This window comes from Ailuropoda melanoleuca, chromosome 6, assembly GCF_002007445.2.
Source record: "Ailuropoda melanoleuca isolate Jingjing chromosome 6, ASM200744v2, whole genome shotgun sequence".
Classification (NCBI taxonomy): Eukaryota; Metazoa; Chordata; class Mammalia; order Carnivora; family Ursidae; genus Ailuropoda; species Ailuropoda melanoleuca.
In genome coordinates, this window is record NC_048223.1 from 97,438,496 (window position 1) to 97,460,571 (window position 22,076).

A 22,076-nucleotide genomic window follows, 5' to 3' on the forward strand; every position below is an offset into this window, starting at 1 on the left:
AAGAAAGGGGCGGCCAGCCTGACACGACACTGGGAAGCAGGAACTTTTTTCCTCCAGCCAAGTGCCAGAAGTGGCCAGTGGGAAGTCCAGCCTTCTGCCCTCACCAGGCTGTGATGAGGCACCACAAGGAGCCTCCCGGGTGGCATCAGAGAAGGCCCAGTCGGGAGCCCGAGTTTCATCCCTATGCAGCTGGGATGAAAAAGCCCAGTGGCAAGCGAGGACCCTGACCACCGCTCAGCAGTAACAAGGCCACCAGTCACCTCCAGCGGTGGCACTGGAGGCCATGTGGGTAGCCAGACATCTCGCTCCCGTCCAGCAGGGAGGAGCAGCCCTGGGTAACCTCAGGGGTCTCACAGGCAGAGCGGGGAAGCTGCACTCTACTCCCGCCTGGGTGAAGACCACTCCTCAAGGTGGCCCATCACGTGCGTGGGGGGTGGAAGACTCCCACAGGCCCCTGCGGGTGGGAGGGAGACAGACAAAGGCAGGGACCAACCGGCTGCAGTGGACAGGGCTGGTGGCTGGCTTCCCTTCCCCCCACCGCAGCAGCACAAGTGACCTGCTGATGAGTCTTTCTGCTTCCATTCTGACTTTCCCTGGCAGCAGCAAGGCATTTTTGCTCTTTGAACTTTCATCGACGCAGCTGACTCTGCTTGCAGCCGGGCACCTGAGTACCCCAAGTGCCCCGGGAGGCTGACTGGGAAAGGAGGAGAAAGAGGGGCACGTGGGTGGCTCAGTGGGTTGAGTGTCCAACTCTTGATTTCGGCTGGGTCGTGATCTCAGGGTTGTGAGATCCAAGCCCCGTGTGGGGCCCCTGTGCTGGACAGGGAGCCTGCTTGGGATTCTCTCTCTCCTTCTCCCTCTGCCGCTTCCCTTGCTTGCGTGCTCATGCGCTCTCTCTCTCTCCAAATGGATAAAATCTTTAAAAAATATATAAGGAGAGGGAGAGGTAACCTGGGGAGAATTACCCCTATGATTACCTACATACCTGTTTTCTTTTTTAAAGGGAATGGGAATGAATGACACGTGGGTGGGTGGGTGGGCAGTGATTGAGTCAATGTCATTGGCATTATTCACCTGCACTTGTAAAAATGGCTTCAGCCCTACAGACAAAGTGGTTGGACTTGCTGAGAAAGACTGCTGGCGGCCACTGCCTGCCTCCTTAGATCTGGGAGGCGGCCCGGCGGGCTGGGGAGCCCAGAGCTCTGTTACCCACAGATGACGCCGCGCTTGCGCAGAATCCTGTCCATCTGCATGGGTACGTCGCACCGCCATCTGACGTCTGCTCTTTGGGCCCATCGGGCGTACTGTCCCTCTTCCCTAGGGGGTGGCAGCTTCTGAAAAAGCAGCCGAGGCTGAGAAGCTGGGGGATCTGAAACTGGATATCCAAAAAAGGACTAGAGAATATGCTGATGGCAAATAAGCACATGAAAAGATGTTTGACATCTCTACCCACTAGGGAAGTGCAAATGAAAACCACAATAAGATATTACTCACCCCTATGAGAACGGCTAAAATAAAAAACAGTGACAGCACCAAATGCTAGAGAGGATATGGAAAAACCTGATGATTCGGACATTGTGGGTAGGAACATAAAACGGTACACTTTGCAAAACAGCTGAGCAGTTTTATAAAATTAAACATGTAACTAACTACCTGGGCATGTATCCCAAAGAGATAAAAATTTATGGTTGCACAAAGACCTGTCCATAAATGTTCATAGCAGCTTTATTTGTAAGAGCTGAAAACCAGACACAACCCAGATGTCCTTCAACGGGTGAATGGTTGAACAAACTGTGGTACATCCATACCATGGAATAGACAAATCAGGACAGAACCACGAGACAGAAGATCAGTAAGGAAACACAGGTACTGAACCACACTGTAGACCAACTGGACCTAACAGACATATAGAACACTATACCCAACAACAGCAGAATACACCTTCTTCTTAAGTGCATATGCAATATTCTCCAAGATAGACCACATGCTAGGCTACAAAAACAATCTTAAATTTAGGGAGACTGAAATCACCAAGTATCTTTTCTGACCACAATGGAATAAAGAAATCAATAGCAGAAGGAAAACTGGAAAATTAAAAAATAAAACAAAACAAAAAACCCTGGAAATTAAACAATACACTCTTGAATAATCAAGGGGACAAAGAAGAAATCACAAGGGAAATTAGAAAATATTTTGAGATAAGTGAAAATGAAAAAAACAACATACTAAAACTCATGGGCAAATAAGCAAACTTTATACATCTCAAGGGGCAAGAAAAAGAAGAATTAAACCCAAAGCTGGCAGAAGGAAGAAAATAATAAAGATTAGAGCAGAAACAAACAAAATAGAGAAGAGAAAAACAACAGAAAACCAACAACAAAACTAAGAATTTGGTTTTTTTTTTTTTTAGAAAGACCAACAAAATTGACAAACTCTTAGCTAGACTGAGAAAAAGAGGGAAGACCCAAATAACAAAAAACAAATGAAAGAAGAGACAGTAACAGTGGATCTGACAGAAATAAAAAGGATCAAAAGAGATTATTAGGAACAATATGAACAAACCTGGAAGAAACGGATAAATTCCTAGAAACATATAACCTACCAAAATGAAATCATGAAAGGAAAAAATCTGAACAGACCTATAATAAATAACAAGATTGACTCAGTAATCAAAAGTCTCCCAACAACGAAAAACCCAGGACCAGGCTTCACTGGAGAATTCTACCAAACAATTAAAGAACTGACACCAGGGCACCTGGGTGGCTCAGCTGGTTGGGCGTCTGACTCTTGACTTTGGCTCAGGTCATGATCTCACGGTTGTGGGACTGAGGCCCGTGTAGGGCTCCACACTCAGCAGGGTGTCTGTTTGGGATTCTCTCTTTCCTCCCTCTCCCTCTCCACTCCCACGCTCATGCTCTCTCTCTCAAATAAATAAATAAATCTTAAAAAAAGAAGAAGAGGAATTGAAACCAATCCTTCTCAAAGTCTTCCAAATAACTGAAGAGGAGGGAACACTTCCAAACTCATTCTATGAGGCCAGCATTACCCTGATACCAAAAGCAGACAAAGGTACCACAGGAAAATAAAACTACAGACCAATATCTCTAATAGTTATTGATGCAAAAATCCTCAGCAAACAGAACTCATCAGCACATTAAAATGATTATACACCATGACTAAGTGGGATTTATTCCTAGAATGCAAAGATGACTCAACATACCAAAATCAATCAATGTGATACACTTCATTAACAGAATGGAAGATAAAAACCACAACATCCTCTCAGTTGATCAAGAAAATAGATTTGACAAAATTCAACACACTCTCATGATAAAAACACTAAACAAATCAGGACTAGAAGGAAATTACTTCAACATAATAAAGGTCATGCATGACAAGCCCACAGCTAACATCATACTTAATGGTGAAAAACTGGAAGTTTTTCCCCTAAGCTCAGGAAAAAGACAAGGATGCCCACTCTCACCACTTCTGTTCGACATAGTACTGAAGTCTTAGCCTAAGAAATTAGGCAAGAAAAGGAATAAAAATCATCCAAATTGGAAAGGAAGAAGTAATATTATCTCTGTTTACAGATGGCATGATCTTATACATAGAAAATCCTAAAGATCCACAAACAAAAAAATTGTTAGAATAAAGGAATTCAGCAAAGCTCCACGATAGAAAATCAGCACACGAAAATCAACTGTGTTTCTATACACTAACAATGAACAATTCACAAAGAAAATTAGGAAAACAAACCCATTTAAAATAGCATCAAATGAATAAAATCTGTGAGAATAAACTTAACCAAGGAGATGAAAAACTTGTATGCTGAAAACTACAAAACACCGATAAAAGAAATTAAAGAGGACACAAATAAATGGAAAGACATCCATGTTTATAGACTGGAAGAATTAATAATGTTAAAATGTTTACATTACTGAAAGCAATCTACAGATTCAGTGCAATCCCTATCAAAAACTCAATGGTGTTTTTTGCAGCAATAGGAAAAAGCATCCTAAAATTCATAGGAAATCACAAAAGGACCTCAAATAGCCAAAACAATCTTGAGAAAGCAAAGCAAACTAGTGGCATCACATTTCCTGATGTCAAAACATATTACAAAGCTACAGTAATCATAACAGTGTGGGACCTGCATACAGACAGACATATAGACCGTGGAAGAAAAGACAGAACCTGGGGAGGTGAGGAGAGGGAACCTGGTAAATATGGTCAAAATGATCTTTGATAAGGATGCCAAGAACACACAATGCAGAAAGGATAGTCTCTTCAAAAAACGGTGTTGATAAAACTGGGTATCAGTATATGAAAGAATGAAAATGGACCTTTATCTCACCATATACAAAAATCAACTAAAAAACGGATTAAAGACCTAATATAAGACCTGAAACCATAAAAATCCTATAAGAAAACATAGGGGTAAAGCTTTGGTATATCAGTCTTGGAAATGATTTCTTTTTATTTTTTATTTTTAAAGATTTTATTTATTTATTTGACAGAGATAGAGACAGCCAGCGAGAGAGGGAACAAGCAGGGGGAGTGGGAGAGGAAGAAGCAGGCTCACAGCGGAGGAGCCTGATGTGGGGCTCAATCCCACAATGCCGGGATCACACCCTGAGCTGAAAGGCAGACGCTTAACCGCTGTGCCACCCAGGTGCCCCACTGGAAATGATTTCTTGAACATGATACCAAAAGCACAGGCAACAAAATCAAAATTAGACAAATGGGAGTACATCAAACTAAAAAGCTTCTACATAGCAAAAGAAACAACAGGGTGAAGAGGCAATCTATGGGATAGGAGAAAATATTTGCTAACCATATTTTTGATAAGGAGTTAATGTCCAGAGTATATAAAGAATTCCTACAACTCTATAACAAAACAACAACAACAACAACAACAACAAACCCAGATAACCTGATTTTAAAAATGGGCAAAGGACTTGAACAGACATTTCTCCAGAAAGATACATGCTAGCCAGCAACCATATGAAAGGATATAGAATAGCTGCTACAAAAATAAATAACTAAATAATCCCCAAACCAAACCCAAAAACCAAAAAACCAAAGAACTACAAATGTTGGTCAGGATGGAGAAACTGGAACCCCGTGCACTGTTGATGGGAATGTAAAATAGCACAGCATTACAGAAAAACGCTATGAAGGTTCCTCAAAAAAAAATAAATAAATAAAATTACTATATGATCCAACAATCTCATTTTTGTGTGTACTAGCCAAGAGGATTAAAATCAGGATCTCAAAAAGATACTGCATACTCCTGCTCATTGCAACATTAGTCACAATCGCTGAGGGTGGGAGCAGCCTGTCCACTGACAGATGACTGGATAAAGAAAATGTGGCACATAGTTGTGGAATGATGGTGGAATATTCCTGAGCCTTAAAAAAAAAAAATCTTGTCACATGCTGCAACATGGATGAACCTTGATGACATTATGCTAAGTGAAATAAACCAGTCACAATACGACAAATACCACAGGATTCTACTCATGTGAGTTTATCTCAAGTAGTCACTCCTACAAACAGAGTGGGAGTGGTGCCTGAGTGGCTCAGTCAGTTAAGCATCAGACCCTTGATTTCAGCTCAGGTCATGATCTCAGGGTTGTGTGATCGAGCCCATGACAGGCTCCTCCCTGGGTATGGAGCCTGCTTAGCATTCTCTCTCCCCCTCCCTCTGCCCAGAGGGGTAGGGGAAAGGGGAGCCTGTTCAGTGGATGCAGAATTTCAGTTTCACAAGATGAAAAAGTTCTAGAGATCTGTTGCACAATGATGTGCATAGAGTTACCAGTCCTATACACTTAAAAATGGTTAAGATGGTATATTTTAAGTATTTTTTACCACAATGAAAAAAAAATCCTTAGAACAGGAATAAAGGGAACTATTGGTACATAAAACCAACTGAATAAATCAAATAAATTTCCAATGAATTATACTGAGTAAAAAAAGCCAATTCCAAAAAGTCACCTCTTGTATGATCCCATTAAAAGAACATTTTTGAAATAACAAAAGTATAGAAATGGATAGCAAATTAGCAGCTGCCAGGGGTTAAGGAAGATGAGGGGGTGGGAGGAGTAGGTGTGGCTATCAAAGGAGAACACGAGGGACCCTTGCGGTGATGGAAATCTTCTCTGTCTTGGCCATACTGATGTCAACATTCTTCTTTTGATATTGTGCTGTAGTTTTCAAGGTGGTACCACTGAGGGGAACTGGATAAAGGGCACAGGGGCCTCTCTCTATTATTTCCTATGACCGCATGTCAATCTACAATTACTTTAAAATAAAAAGTTTAATGAAGCCTAAGAAATCTTTTCCCCACATGAGGGAGGGTTAAACGCTAACTGGAAATAATGCAGAGATTTTAGTACTCGGTGCTTATGTCAGCAGGGATGAAGGATGCAGGCTGACTCGGAAAAACTCTTCATGTCTGAGGTGCCTCAACTTGGCCAAAACATGCAGTACTGAGAAATGCTAGATAATCCTTTTTGGAAAAGAAGCCTAGCCAGAAGGCTCCCAGAGTTTTAGTCTTCAAAGGCCTAGATGTTGGACCTGTCATAAGAAACCAGAGCAGTCATTATGGGCACCGGGGGAAGGGGGAGGAACGCTCAGACCCCAGAGCCAGTTTTCTGGGGGCCACGGGCAAGTTTAGCTAGGGGGTAAACGGCCACCGTCATGAGAGAGATTTTCTTCTGATCCAGCTCTGAATGAGTCAGGGTTAATATAATCCCTCTGATATCACTGAATAGAGAACAATGCATCCCTTTATTTCCACTGCACCTGCTTAGAAATATGCCTCATCAGTATACGGGGGAGAGGGAGGGCACTGCCTGCGAACACACGCTGGGGGAGCCGGTGTCTTTAGACTACTGCGCTGGTTAAGGGAGCCCAGCTGCTGGTTCCACGAAGAGGCCAGCACTCCCTCATGAAGGTGACGGCCTGTACCGGCCGGCGGGACCTGAGCTACAGTGCTGGAAAGAAAGTCTACCGGAAGTCATAGCAACGTCTTCTCCAGAGCACTTATCCACACACTTCTGCCCTTCCGGAGCCCCCAGGACTCAGAAGCGATGGGTATGGGGCCCTCACAGGCAGGGAAATCAGTGATAACCGGTGCTCACAGAGCACCTGTGCGGGGTGCTTTCTGCACACCTCCGTGCATTCTCTAAATAACCTGCAGGGGGGACAGAAAACATTCCATGTGCCTTAGAGATGGCAAGGCTGAGTCTCACAGAAGTTACATGGGCTGCCCTAGGTAAGAGGCCTACCTGGAATTCACGGGCCCTCTACCTACGAGGCCTGTACCTTCGCGAGCGTATAAAGCGGCATCCCATCTACAAAGAAATCCAGGCCCTGAATTACCAGAAAATGACCAGAGCCCCTCAAGTCAGTTGAAAGAGGTCAGAGGGCAGGTGAAAGCGTTCGGCTGAGCAGAGCAACATTTCCTCCACCCACGTGGTATACAGCAGGTACTCAATAAACGACTATTAAGCTGAACGGCCCCAAAGGCTGTCCCACTCAGCTGTGTGCGTGCTGGGAGGCAGGCGGCAGATGGTGCCCGCTTGCCTGCCACCCCAGTTTAATTTGGAAACAGCAGTGCTGTCTATATTCTTGTCACATGGGGATGCGGCCCCGGGACGCCCAACGAGACAGAGCCACACACACACTGGGCTACTTTGAAGTGCATGGGACAAAGAAACGCAACAGTGAGCCCCAGGGAATTGGTGATGACCTCAGACGCCAAGTATGAAATGAGCCAATTCTGGAACCTCAGTGAATGTTACAGACTAAACAGCGGGGGTGAGTGAGCGCTTGGGACTTCTGCTGACTGAGCAAGCAAGCTACCCGGTGACTGCGGGCCGCGCAGGACAGTTTCTCCCTGCTGAGAACACAGTGGCCTCTCAAAAGCAGGCTAGTAAGCAGAGCCCCACGATGGGCAGCATGGCCCTTGCGGGCACTGCCTCTGCCATGGGCTGCTGGTATTCCCACTGTTTTCTGGATTTATCTTCAGAGTCTGGGGCGAGGCAGAAGCTTGGCCCCCTGTGCTGAGAAAATCTGAAAGGAGAGACTTGATATCAAGAAAGACTTCAGAGCCTGCTGCAGCCAGAAGGTCTGCGACAGGAGGGGACAGGGGTGGCAGGAAAGGCCTGCAAATGTCCAGACACTTTCAGACTTAATTGTTTCAGACTGGACGGGGGGAGCAGGTGGGGAGCGTGAGGGAAGAAAGAAGATATTAACGAAGGAAAAAACCGCCAAAGCCAGACTAAAAACACTCCCCGGGGCGCCTGGGTGGCGCAGTCGTTGNACTTGATATCAAGAAAGACTTCAGAGCCTGCTGCAGCCAGAAGGTCTGCGACAGGAGGGGACAGGGGTGGCAGGAAAGGCCTGCAAATGTCCAGACACTTTCAGACTTAATTGTTTCAGACTGGACGGGGGGAGCAGGTGGGGAGCGTGAGGGAAGAAAGAAGATATTAACGAAGGAAAAAACCGCCAAAGCCAGACTAAAAAACACTCCCCAGGCACATATTTCTCCCAATGCATAGCAGTTCTTTCAATTAAGGATGTGTCATTTCCTGGGTTATTAAATCCAGATCATGGAACATTCCACTCCGGGACAGTAAAAGAGGGTCACGTCCTCAGTCTCTCCCCCTGCACCAAAGCAGCAAAGAACAGGAATCATGGCCCTTGGAGTTTCGGCCACTTGGCTCCCCACGGGGCTGGATGAGAGAAAGTTTCCCTTCAGGGAAAGCCCAGGGGGTCCAGAATGACATTCTTTCTCAGGCACCCCCAAGTGCCCCCGCAGTCACCTGGAAGGGCATCGTCATCCCAAGCCACTAAGGCCCTGCAGGAACTGGAATTTGGGGGAAGAAGCAGCGTTAGTAGCCACCTTGCCTTGGTTGCTACAAGCAATCTCAGTAATCTGGAACATCTTGTAAAGCCAAAGCCATGCAGCAAACAGTCCCTCCTTCTAGACTGTAAGAAACTTAAAGGAAATCGCAGAGCCTTTCAGTGCTGGGCACAGGGACCTGCATGCAAAGGGTGCCCAACAACGTCTATGTCCCTTTTCCAGGGAGAGGGCAACTATCTGCATAGTCTGGTGAGGGAGCCCTTGGGAAGGATCCCCACGACAGCCCTTTCCACACATTTAAGTCATCTGGAACCTCCTGTGCCTTAACCTCTCCTACCCTGCGTCTGAAGCAATGGGTTTGCAATTTACTCACCCTAAGAGCTGGGCAGATTCTCATTAAAGGTGAATTGGGGAGAAACTGAACAGCAAACGGGCTTCAGTGGGAACAAGAACTGAGGATTCCAAGTGGGAAAGATGCTCAGAGATCAGAGAAGGTTTGGACCACATGCTACTTTCCAACCAATTCAACTGTCACCAACATTTATAAATCAGGTTTCAGATTTTAAAAAAGGCTTTCTGGCTTCTGTTTCAGTGAAATCGATCAGCAGACATTAATGAATGAGCAGAGCTGCTGGAGCCACTCTGGGCGTGTTGCACGTGCAGCTGCTTACAGGCCACTCTGCTCCCCCTTGTCTGCACTCCGAGCTCTGCCCTCAGGTCCTTATCTTCCCTCCCAACTTTGGGTGTGTGAGGGGGCAACACATGACCTAGCCCATCATCTTTTCACTCGCAGAGAACTGGTCCCACCTCCTATTCTCCATCCTCAAACCCAGTTATTTTACCATGGGCTGTGGTATCCCCAGCGTTTCTGGATTCATCTTCAAAGAGTCTGGGATGGGGCGCCTGGGTGGCTCAATCGGTTAAGCATCCGACTCTCGATCTCAGCTCAGGTCTTGATCTCAGGGTCATGAGTTCAAGTCCCGAGTTGGGCTCCAGGCTTGGGGTGGAGCCTACTTAAAAAACCAAGCAAGCAACCAACCAAAGAGTCTGGGATGGACAGGCACCGGGCCCCCTCTGCTGGGAAGCCAGAGGATACTTCGGATAAAGACTTCAAGGCAATTGTGGCCAAATGGCTAGCGACAGGAGGGGACAGGCCCCCCCAGCCCTGAGAAAGATGCTTCCTTAGACCTCTCTACGCTGTCCATCTGCAGCCCCCCCACCCCACCTCTGCCTCTGATCAGAACCTGTTCCGACAGACACACATTTATATCCTCACAAACTTCTATTGTTTCCACTGGGCTGCTCTGGAGGAAAAAAGCAAACACTTGTTCACAAAAACCGCATCATGAAGTACGTGTCCCTTGCTCAGATCAGATGGTGAACACAAGGAGAAGCCCTAAACTATAAATACGAAAGAATTTCTCAGAAATCAATAGGGCTGCCAAAGAAGGAAGATGATCACTGAGAAGATGACGACAACCCGAGAATTCCAGAAAATAAGAACATAGGTCTCGGTGAGTAATTGATTTCTTTGTGCCAGGCACAGTACTGGCATTTTGCACATTACTTCTTATGTTCACAACAACCCTACAAGGCAGGTGGTATTTGCCCCTTTTTAGAAATAAAGAAAATGAATGCAGAAAAAGCACGGTGCTAAAGCAGACATTTTTCTCTCTGGCCTGGAGGCGGCTCAGCCTCGCTCCACCTGCCTGGACGAGCCTGGTCCTGCTGTGAATGGCCTTTCCCAGGACTGGCCTGTAGGGGGGATTCAAGGGCTACTTACACTCTGCCGTTAGGCTCCTGCCCACTGGCTGCTGTCTTTGACTCCAAGGCGTTGTTGAAGTTGGATATGTTTTCAGAGGAATAGAGGCCAGCTGGGTTGTTGTACTGGTTTGTGATGACCCTGGGGGCAGAGCTGGAGGCCGGTGAGGCGGTGAAGGGCATGGCACTCCGGTTGTGGGCACTCCCTATGTGCAAGACCTCCTGTGGGCAGAGATCAGAGGAGCAATCAGTGCACACCCCTCGAGGGACAGTGCGGGCTGACTGCCAGAAAGCAAGCTACAGGGGCCCTGGGTCCACACCAGACTTCAGCGGGGGGGAGGGGGGGCTATGACATGCCCACTAGACACGCAGGCAACAAGTGGGGGAAGTCTCAAGATAGGCCAGGGTGCAGCTTCACACACCAGCAAAGCCTTCTCGCTCTTCCCTGAGGCCCAGTCAGGCCTGGCCTGCCACTGGGCACCCCTGGGCATGACACCCCTGGATGCCAAGGGCCGTCATGATCCAAGCGGGAGCTGATACACGCTTTCAGGGCACATTCCAGAGGGATTACGGCACAAGGAGAAGAACAGGAAGTCACTTGGGTCAGTGTGGAGCAGGAGATGATAAAAGGTGGAGACAAATTCCCTAGGATCCCACGGGTTAGACAAGCAAGATAGGAAGCCTGGGGGCCCCTGGGGCGCAGCAGCTGCTGACGAGGCAGAGCTGGCTCGTGCTCGGGCAGGAAGGGGTAAAAGGCTCACGGGATCTGCGCTTTCTTGCAGGAGAAGGCCAGGGCTCACCAGAGGAAGGCAAGGAGCTACCTGTTAGAGGGCCATGCCCTGGAGTTCCTCCTTCTGTGACCTGAGACAGCGCCCTCCACCCCCTCCCTGGACCACCGAGCCAAGCGGGACAATTCCTACAGCTACGAGAGCTCAGAGCTGCTTTAAGACACTTTTGACACTAACATTCCTGTTCTTAAAAATCATGGCTTTTCTGACAACGCAATTAGAAAGGTGCAGTCTGCACGAACATTCTGGAGCAACCCCACAGCACGGTCTATGCAGCCACTAAACTCAACCTGCACCATATTTGTGCGTTCCCCAACACAGGACTTTCCTGAATCCTGGCCTCTTTCTTAACACCTAGGCCCAGAACAACTGGCCCCAAAAGAGTTCTGGTCTTCTGTTTCTCCTCCTTTTTTTTGCCCTTTCTTTTTCACCAAAACTTCCAAGTCTTTCATGCTTTCTTAGAAAACATGACCATGAAAAATAATAGCTTAAACCACTGTGTACTGATCTGAATAAAAGACAAGAAAATATTTTTATGATTGAGATTTCTTTTTCACTATTAAGATAGGCTTCCTTTTTAACAAGTTGGAACCAGTGAGGTTTCGATGTAGAAATCACATTGAGTTCACTTCGTCCACATTGGACAAAAGCTAAGTACACAGAGATCACCTTCCAAAAAAGGGAAGTATAATTAGTTAAGAAAATAACTTTAGCAGCCCTCAAAGCATGGTTAAGTAAATTTTATGGCACAGCTACTGTGAGGAATAATACATTGTCACTAACAGCAGGGCATCTGCAAATCGGTGGTGGCTTGGGACTCTGGAGCAGCTCTGTTCTCTCCACAGCAATTCCCCAGAATTCCCCAGAGCAGCTCAGAATGCTGAGCACCAAGGAAGATCCCGAGTTTTCGGTCTTGGCTCAATTTTCCCGTCACTTCCTGTTTGGCTGCGGGCAAGTTAGAGCTCTCTGAGCCCATTTCTCATCTTTACAATGAAGTCAGTACAGCCTCCCTCATGGGGACTTGGTGTGACACAGTGTAGCAAGCACAGTGACGGCAAACGGCAGACATGCGACCAGTGTCCGGTCCCTTCTCCCTCCCTAGAAACACATTTCCAATGAGAAGGGAAGTCAACAGAAAATTATTCCGGTTGGAAATCCTGATTTTTCACTTTATAGAGAATCTTCTGAGAATGTATCTGTTTTGTACATAAAAGGAATATCTCTAACCCCATGTGAATACTGGTCTTTCCAGAAGTCAGGCGGTTAATTCAGGGCCTGCCTTTTGGAAGGGATGATGTAATTGTTTGGGCTTTGTATTTATCAGTCTCCAAGGAAACTCAATAACGAGGAAATATAAACTAGGTGTGTAACTATTCTGACCTCAGATAAGCTGGGGTGGTGGTTGGCATTACATGAACTAACAGATCTTTTAATTATAGATGAACTCTGCTCTTACTCATTCCTTTATTTTAGAATGACTGGAAGTAGAAGGTTTTGGAAAAAGGAGAGTGGGAAGTTCTTCACACGAACAAAGAATTACTGGAATCAAAAGAAAAATATACCCAAGTTAGATGTTTGAGTATTTGTAAAGAATTTTTTAAATTCTTTTTTTTTTTTAAGGAAGAGAACTACCTTCAAAATATTAATACAGGGACTGGATTATATGTTTATGATGAAAACTCAATCATAAGACATATAAAAAGTATAACTGAAACGAAACTATTACCTTATTTAAGTGAAAATAACATTTTAGGTAGACCAAATTAAAACAAAATCATTCCTTATGTATTGTAAAATATATGAGAGCTTAACACACTGAAACTTAACATTTATAGTAAATTCAGCGAAGTGGCTACGAATGTCTCAGAAAATTGGAATTAACGGAGGCATGTTTAAAATTAGTTTGCATGGGGGGCCTGGCTGGCTCGGTTGGAAAAGTCTGCGACTCTTGATGTGGGGGTTGTGAGTTCAAGCCTGATGTTGGGTGTACAGCTTACTAAAATAATAATAAACTTTTAAAAAATAATAAAAAAATAAAATTAGTCTGCGTAACTGCTGGTTTACAGACTGAGTGCCATTCTATCAGCTTTCCTTACAGGAGCTGTACAGAATAACATGTTCATGCCGGTTTTGAAATGACAGATGCAAAATGGTCCTTAATGTAACTCTTAGGATTTCTTGAGTATGATTTTTTTTATATTAATGAAAAAAATGCTGTGTAACTACATCTCAGAAATTTTAATAGATACCTTTGAGAAAATATGACTTATACACAACCACTCAATTTATCCACACAAAAGCCATTAAGAATCTATTAACTTTTTTTAAAAGATCTTTTTAAGTAATCTCTATACCCAGCATGGGGCTCTAACTCACAACTCTGAGTTCAAGAGTCGTGGGCTCCACTGGACTCAGTCAGGCACCCCTATTTATTAACTATTAATAATTCATTAATGTATTCAAGACACATACTTTGTAAAAAGGAGGCCAGGCACGAGTAATTTCACACAAATGTTCTAGACATTCTAAAGTTCCCCCTTTTTTTTAATAATAATATTTTTTATTATATAATGTTAGTCACCATAAAGTACACCCCTGGTTTTTGATGTAAAGTTCCATGATTCATTAGTTGCATATAACACCCAGTGCACCATGCAATACGTGCCCTCCTTACTATCTCCTAAATTATCTACAATGAATGGGTATTCTTTTGAAATAAGGGGGAAAAACTTTACTGGTGATGGGTAGTAAAGTTTTCCCCCCTTATTTCAAAAGAATACCCATTCACTGTAGATAATTTAGGAGATGCAATTAAGGAAGAAAGAAATAAAATCACTTTTAATCTAACTACCGGGAGACTTGTTTACAAATATGGGCCCTTCAGAGAGTCTACTGTCCTCAGAAATTCTATTTGAGTGATCGAATTGTACACTGACCGCCTACCACGGTCTCAGCCTGAACTGCCACTTTATTTTGTGACTTTAGGGTCTCCCCAGAAGTCTCACTTCTACAGAGATGAGAGATTTCCGCCAGAAGGCTGGTGGAAACCAGAGAGAGGGGTCCAGGGAGGAGAGGCGGGATAACTATCGCGTCTCGCCTCTCGGCTCCAGTACTCAGAACCAAACACTTGTTTTCTCCCCAGTCTGATTCGCGTGGATCTGAAATCCGTGGTAAGCTGAGCCAGCTCCTTGATGTCACCGTGGTCCTGCCACCCTATTGTGCACAGGAAGGCGTCCTCCTGCTTCCTGTATCACTTCCTACGCTCTGAGTCCAGTCCCGGCGCCCCTGCCCTGGGGCTTTCCAGCTCTGTCCTCCCGCGCTCCCTTACGGGAAGAAGCCAACAGGAGCCAGGTCCCCGCGGAGTCAGCCGAGGACTCCCTTGGCCTCGGCCCAGGCCTCCAGGGCCGGAGAAACCAGGGGTGGGGGTGGGGGGTGCTAAGCCATGTGGAAAGCCAAGAAGGCAGGAGCAGCAGCGGCAAGGATGAACAAGTACTTACTTGGGGTTCAGAGGCCAAGTTCATCTTGTATGGATGACGCTTCCCTTCCTCTGTCACCAGGGGAGACCAGATTTTTTGTTCAGATCTGCAACAGATTGACAAAGCTGTTGTTTCATTCATGCTAAATAATATTTACTAAAATCCAAAAAATGCCCCTCTTGCCTGACTTCTGGCCTCTGAACTAGGGCTCTGCCGCCCGCCTTCCCCTCCATTTGCCAATCTGATGAGGTCTTGTCTGATGGCTGTCCGCACGCAGCTCCGAGGGGCTTCCCAGGCGGCTCAGACCTGCGCTGGTCTCATCCTCTCTCACCGCGCTGTGTCGTGTGCCCAGCACACCGGCCTCCTCCCCGCGCCATGCTCCTGAGCAGCCTCACGCTGCCCCACCTCGGTCAGGACCGACCGAGCTTCTCCTCTCCCTCTCCCAGGGTTCTTGAGCCAGACCAGGTAACCCACTTATTCGTGAGCACGGCTGGCCCAAAGAAAAGTGATGCCTCCCTTCTTGAGTGTGCAAAGGACTTCTCTGTACTGATCACACAGCAACAATCTCAGTCTAGTCCCGGTTTTCGTTAGTGTGGTTTTTTCCTCTCCAAGACTACGCTGTGTGGTCAGAGTGCCGAGCACGGCGCCAGACCGCCACAAGATACACCTGCTGAGTTCACTGGCAAATGAATAAAAAAAAAAAAAAAAAAAAGAATGAATGGATGTGTACACCTTAGAAAAGGTATGGACAGACAGAAATGGAGATGAGAATGAGGGACAAATGTGCTTTTGAGGGGATAGGAAAAAAATGGGGCAGGGCGCCTGGCTGGCTCAAGCGGTAGAGCATGTGACTCTCGATCTCAGGGTCATGAGTTCAAATCCCATGTTGGGTGTAGAGCCTACTTCAGGGGAAAAAAAAAAAGATGCACCTCCCATGGGGTCAGGGCTCTGAAGTATACAAAATATTGGGACATCCCACCCCACACCTGGTCCTCCCACCAGTCCTGCGGCACAAGGTAGAAAAAGGGATAAACCTATGTCACAGATAAGAACCTGAGCAAAGCGCTCATGAAGAAAACTGGCGGAGGCTGACGCTAACGCCATTGAACAGCAGGTTAATAGAAGACCAGAAAGAAGAACGTGGATTTTTTTTTTTAAAGGTTTTGTTTGTTTATTTGACTGAGAAAGAGCACAAGCAGGGGGAGAGGGAGGGGGAGAAGCAGGTTCCCCGCCTAGCAGGGAGCCCGATGCGGGACTTGATTCCAGGACCCTGGGATCATGACCTAAGCCAAAGGCAGACGCTTAACCAACTGGGCCACCCAGGTGCTCCGAAGAATGTGAACTTCATCCAACAGGAAAGAGGGAGCCAGTAAAGGTTAAACCAAAGCTCTCCTGAAACCACACCCTTGCAGGACCCCTCCCAAGACTAAACAGAAGCACAAAGGGAATTCTACCCCAGTTACAATTCCCAATGCCCTCTCCTCACACGGCAACCCATGGAGAACATTCAGCTCTGCTTTCTTGTGGTGCACTTAAGCTCACGTGCAACATTCTGTGTAAGGTGTTGACGTCTTTCTCTGCCACTGTAACCTCCTGGTGACTACCCCCCTGCTTGGTGTGGTGTGGCTCGAGCAGCATCCTCAGTAGATTCTCAAAGGTTTCCAGGAAGAAATTCTCCTTTCATTATACCTGACAATACTTAACTGATTTTACTTCCTCAAAGTTTTGGTTGGTCGCTTGTTGGAGCAAGTGAAAATGCAGAGCTCCTAGAGAAAGACGCCCACACTATAAGCAGCACTGGGAAAATTCGAGAGAAAAATGAGCAACCTGGGGAAATCCCAATCCTATAGACCTGCCAGCCTGGGCCTGTCCGCAGCGCACATGCATGGAGCTGGGGCTAGAGGGGATCTGAGACAGGGGAGGCCAGCCTGCTCACACGCAGACTCCAGTCGAGGACTGAGCATTTCCATGGGCCTTACCTGGTGACTGTGAGAGTCAAGTTGTCTGTGCAGCCCTTGATTTTGTTCTGAGCTTCCAAGTGTGTCATATTGCTGGTATCTTCCCCATCAATGGCTGTGATCACATCTCCAATACATAAGTTAGCTGTCGCAGCCTTGCTTCCAGGAGTGACCTGAAAAAAAGAAAGAGCAGGTCAGTTACTTTTTGTCTCCAAGGAAACCACTGAGTAAGTCACCGCTGGGGTAAGTATTCACTGATGTGGATGAGAGCATTCGAAAAGGAAAAAGAGCTGAAATCCTAAGTTTCCAAAAACAACAATCCTTTACATCCACGTGTTACGGGTCACAAAGAGGCCTTTTCTATATACCATGTCATTGGATCCTTATAGCAACCTTCTAAGAAAGGACACATATCAGTCCCTACTTTACAGACGAGGACACTGAAGCTTAGAAAGATCTGTGATTTACCTGGGATCATCCCACTAATAAATCACTATATTACTAGCCATCCAATTTACAGAGCCAGAACCCAACCCTGAAGCCAGACCCAGTGTTCTTCCCACTGAACCTTGTTGCTTCCTTAAAGTAAGTTAGGAAGTACACTAAAAACACCCACTTATGTAGAGGACACTATGCATAGCAACAGCCTATTTGCATACAAATCTTATTATTGAAGCACAGAAAAAATTGGAACACTGCACATAAAATTGTTCACAGTTACACATTTCTGTAATTTTTTTTTTACAATGATCTTGAATTACTCTTGTAATTAAAAAAAGGAATAAAGGGGCGCTTGGGTGGCTCAATCAGTAGAGTGTCCGACTCCTAATCTCAGCTCGGGTCTTGATCTCAGGGTTGTGAGTTCAAGCCCTGTGTTGGGCTCCACACTGGGCACGGAGCCTACTTAAAAAAAAAAAAAAAAAGGCAACAAAGCATTTTTTTTAAAATACAGTGGTGTAGCTCACACTGGCCCATTTCCTCCCGCCCGAGAAGCCAATCATGTTTAGGTGACCCCCTCTAGGTGGCTGGTTTTCTGCAGGCCGAATCCTCTGAATTAGTGGTTCCAAATTTATGGGCCACCAGTGCCGGCGGAAAGCCAGTCAATTCCTACAGTGGGCTGTCAGAGCCACCTGCCTTCTGGGCATTACATGTGGACAGAATAAATATCATGCTTCACACACAGACGCACAGCTATTTTTCAAGTGAATGGCTGAGGCTGTTGCAATGAATGGAGCACAAACTCATTCGGCAGTACTACTACCCACAGAGTAATTTTTTGCTACTAGGTATTTTCTAAACCAAGCGATACTAAAAATACTACTATCATCCCAGTGTTGGTCCGTGACTTTGATATTAAAAGACCTTCCTTGGGGCGCCTGGGTGGCTCAGTCGGTTAAGCATCTGCCTTCGTCATGACCCAGGGTCCTGGGGTCAAGCTCTGAGTCAGGCTCCCTGCTCAGTGGAGAGCCTGCTTCTCTTTCTCCCTCTGCTGCTCCCCCTGCTTGTACTCTCTCACCCTTCCTATCATATAAATATATAAAATCTTTCAAAAAAAAGAGAGAGAGAGAGAGAGACCGTCCTTGATGGGCTTGCAAGCCCCCCAGGAGCAGAATGGTGGACACACGCAGACTCCCAGGGCTCACAGTGTCCTGGTGCCCCATCCACCCCTTGAAGCCAACTATGGAAGATCCTGTGAACACTTGGGTGTCTCCACAAAGCTGAACCACGGGTAAGAAGCCCCTTGAGGCACCAAACTAGAACATAAGGTTTACGCCCTCAGCCTCCATATCTGATGCAGCTTTCAGCAGCCACAGTTTCTAATCAGCCCTCGCCAATCTGAAAATCTGTCTGCCCTTTGCACTGTGGTATCCCCGGGGTCTGGCCACTTCTGAGGCAGCTGGTGTGATGCTGCCATTGTGGTCCATCCCTCCCATCAGCTCCCTGACCCTATAAAGTAAGGGGTGGATGGCTTGATCCTTGGGGTCCGTTCCAGCTCAGACATGCTATGACTTTATCAGGCAAAACTCTTCTGGAATGTAGCAGGATGTGGAAGCCAGTGCAGAGATCTTGACCTCCTAACCTTTCTTTCTGGCTTTCCCATTATCTGTTTACCAGATATCTGTCTTTGCAAAAGCCCCTGGGGTGCCTGGCTGGCTCAGCTGGTGGAGCATGCGACTCTTGATCTCAGGGTTGTGATCTCGGGGTTCTGAGTTCGAGCCCCACAAGGGGTGTAGCAATTACTTAAAAATAAAATCTTTAAAGGGGCGCGTGGGTGTCTCAGTTGATTAAGAGTTCGCCTTCGGCTCAGGTCATGATCTCAGGGTCCTGGGATGGAGCCCTGCATCAGGCTCCTTGCTTAGCGAGGAGCCTGCTTCTCCCCCTCCCTCTGCTCCTCCCCCCTCCCACCCATGCTCTAATAAAATCTTTTTTAAAAAAATAAAATCAAATATTTAACACACACACACACACACACACACACAAGGCGCTTGGGTGGCTCAGTGGGTTAAATGTCTGCCTTCGGCTCAGGTCATGACCCTGGGGTCCAGGGATTGAGCCCTGCCATCAGGTTCCCTGCTCAGCAGAAGAGTCTGCTTCTCCCTCTCCCTCAGCTGCTCCCCCTGCTTGTGCTGTCAAATAAATAAATAAAATCTTAAAACACTCACTCAATAAATAAATAAATAAATAAATAAATCAAGCAAGCAAGCAAGCAAGCAAGCAAGCAAGCAAGCAAGCAAGAGCCCCTGACCCCAAGGTTCAGAACTTCTTCTCATCCAGCCGCTGGGAACAGACCTTTTATCCAGGCAAGGGCAGGCTGCTCTCCTCTCAGTCCGTATGACAGAGTCAGCCCCTGGATGACCCTGTACATGCACTGAAAACAAACTCATTTTCTGCCCCCTCCCTGAGAAGACCAATCCGGTGTGACTTCATGTATATTTCACTTTTTTTCTAAAGAACCATATACACCCCTTGTTTTAAAAATGGTGAAGCATCTGCCTTCGGCTCAGGTCATGATCTTGGGGTCCTGGGATGGAGCCCTGCATCGGGCTCCTTGCTCAGCGGGGAGTCTGCTTCTCCCTCTCCCTCTGCCTCTGTGTTCTCTCCCTCTCTCTTAAACAAATAAATAAAATCTTTAAAAAATAATAAGTAAATAAATAAAAGTGGTCCTAAGCAGCGAAGCCTGGCTGGCTCAGTTGGTAGTTCATGGAACTCCTGACCTCAGGGTCATGAGTTCAAGCCCAGTGTTTGGCGTAGAGCTTTACTTTAAAAAAAAAAAAAAAAAGAAAGAAAGAAAAGAAAAAAAGAAAAAGAAAAAGAAAAAGAAAAAAAAAGACCCTAAGCATTACTCTGTTTAGGACTGGCAATAATTCTGTTGGTAAATTCTATCTCCAGAGACAGCAGCCTGATGGAATCCATCTATCATGAAATCTAATAGTGTGAAAGAGTCCCCTTAGGATAAAATCCAAAATCACTAACAAGGCCCAGAAAGACCGCACTACCCTCCTCATTCTTGTCCATGCCACCACCATCCCCGACCCCCAACTAGGCTCTAGCTACAGGGCCTTCCTTACTCCTTTCCCACCACAGGGCCTAAGCACCTCCTGTAACCTCCGCTCTGATTAACTTGGTCTCTTCCTTCAAGTCACACTTAAATGACCACTCTCAGAGAGGCCCCTGACCTCCAATCGAAGGTAGATCGCCACCTTCCTTTTAACACACTGCTGTTCTTCCTCATGACACTTGTCACATTAGGTTTATAAATCTATTTTGTGGGTTTGTTTATTTAATGTCTGAGGGCCCACGAAACAGCAAGGTGTGGGAGGGCAGGATTTTGTCTGCCCTTTGCACTGTGGTAACCACAGTGCCTAGAACATAGAAGGTGCTCAATAATGTTTGTCCAATGAATGGCTGAGTCTAAACTACCTAGCGTTGTTAAATATATAATCATACTGCTTCATTATACCCGTTCAGAAATGACGATTTCAAAAGGAAGCAAAAAATCATTTCCCTCAACATCACTATACTGGAACATGACCACCCACAAAACTAAATAATGAGACAAGGGTGGAGTGGGGAGGGAAAAGCTTGAGAAAACAGAAACAGAAGTTTCTTCTCCTTTCATATGCTCAGCTGCTAAGAACTCTGGAATTTCCAGCATTGGTTCAAACCGTCTTGTGCGAGAGGCATTTCTGTTAAGTACATCCTGGCATGTCCTGGACAAGCCAGAACCAGCCTTACGAGTCCCAAGCCGGAGTAACCGAGGCCTGGCCATTCCATTTTTTGGTCCGATTTTTTTTTTTTTTTAAGCTAAACAGATGGGAAGCCAAAGGAAATCTCAGAAAGTTACAAGACAATATGGTCAGCTGCAACTCAGATGGAATCGCACAGAAACAGATGAAGTTCACATTCTCTGGGCCATCTACTTTTGGGGGGGGGAAACGGGATTGAAACAATACTAAAGCCCTTTCCCATACAAGCTCCCATTTGACGACCTCACCACCAACATATAAGATAACTTCACAGATAAGGAAATTGAGACTCAGAGAAGCTGTGGCTGATTCAAGTTCTCACAGCTAAAGGCTTGAGCCTGGACTTGAAACCACACCCCCTCCTTCCAAATCCCATTCCCTTTCCGTTTACCAAGAGGCCACAAGCAGAGGCTTCCGACCTAACTGCAGGGCCAAAGAGAAATGCAGATCTACGGACTCCTCTGCCTCCTCTGGGTGGCCTTCTGCACAAGGAGCTAAGTGTCACGACCCCTGCCGCCGGCTGGGTGTCTCCCCACCGCAGGACAATCATCCCAAGCGCTCTGTACTGGGCAAGGCCCGGGAACCCCACCCTGTTCAAGTACCAGAATCAGAACACGGCCTGGGACGGGGCCTCAGGGAGAACACCCCCGGCTCTCCCACACGGTTAGTCCCCATACTGCACGGTGGGCTCCCATCCTCATGACACACGGACTGCCCACCATAATCATAATCACAGTCACCGCCGGCAGTTGCGAAGTGCTTCTTACGCGCCCCGCACAGCTTCAGTACTTGGCGCGGCCCCCTCACCCGTCCTCCTGCGGTGCTGGCGCTGCACAGCATCACTACAGAGGAGGGAGTGAAGGAATGGGGGTCAAAGCCGTGTGCGGGAGGCCACAGCGCTGGTGGGCCCCGGAGCCCATACCCCACGCGGTCTGTTCTAATCTCCTGATCGTCAGATCCCAGTAGGACCA

General features: G+C 46.5%; 1 protein-coding gene and 1 non-coding gene across 2 annotated transcripts in view; one reads left to right on the forward strand and one right to left on the reverse strand.

Moving 5' to 3' along the window:
• PDLIM1 (PDZ and LIM domain 1) overlaps positions 1 to 21,670 on the reverse strand; it is a 34,159-nt gene extending 12,489 nt beyond the window's left edge. The window contains exons 1-4 of the mRNA XM_034662975.1: positions 21,497 to 21,670; positions 16,880 to 17,031; positions 14,922 to 15,006; positions 10,659 to 10,858 (exon numbers count right to left, since the gene is read on the reverse strand). Coding sequence (XP_034518866.1) covers positions 10,659 to 10,858; positions 14,922 to 15,006; positions 16,880 to 17,031; positions 21,497 to 21,655 — 596 coding nt within the window. The 5' untranslated portion in view covers positions 21,656 to 21,670. The remainder of the gene's footprint in view (positions 1 to 10,658; positions 10,859 to 14,921; positions 15,007 to 16,879; positions 17,032 to 21,496) is intronic.
• TRNAE-CUC lies at positions 15,721 to 15,793 on the forward strand. Its single transcript has one exon. It is a non-coding gene; the product is annotated as a tRNA-Glu (tRNA).
• Positions 21,671 to 22,076: the final 406 nt, after the last annotated feature.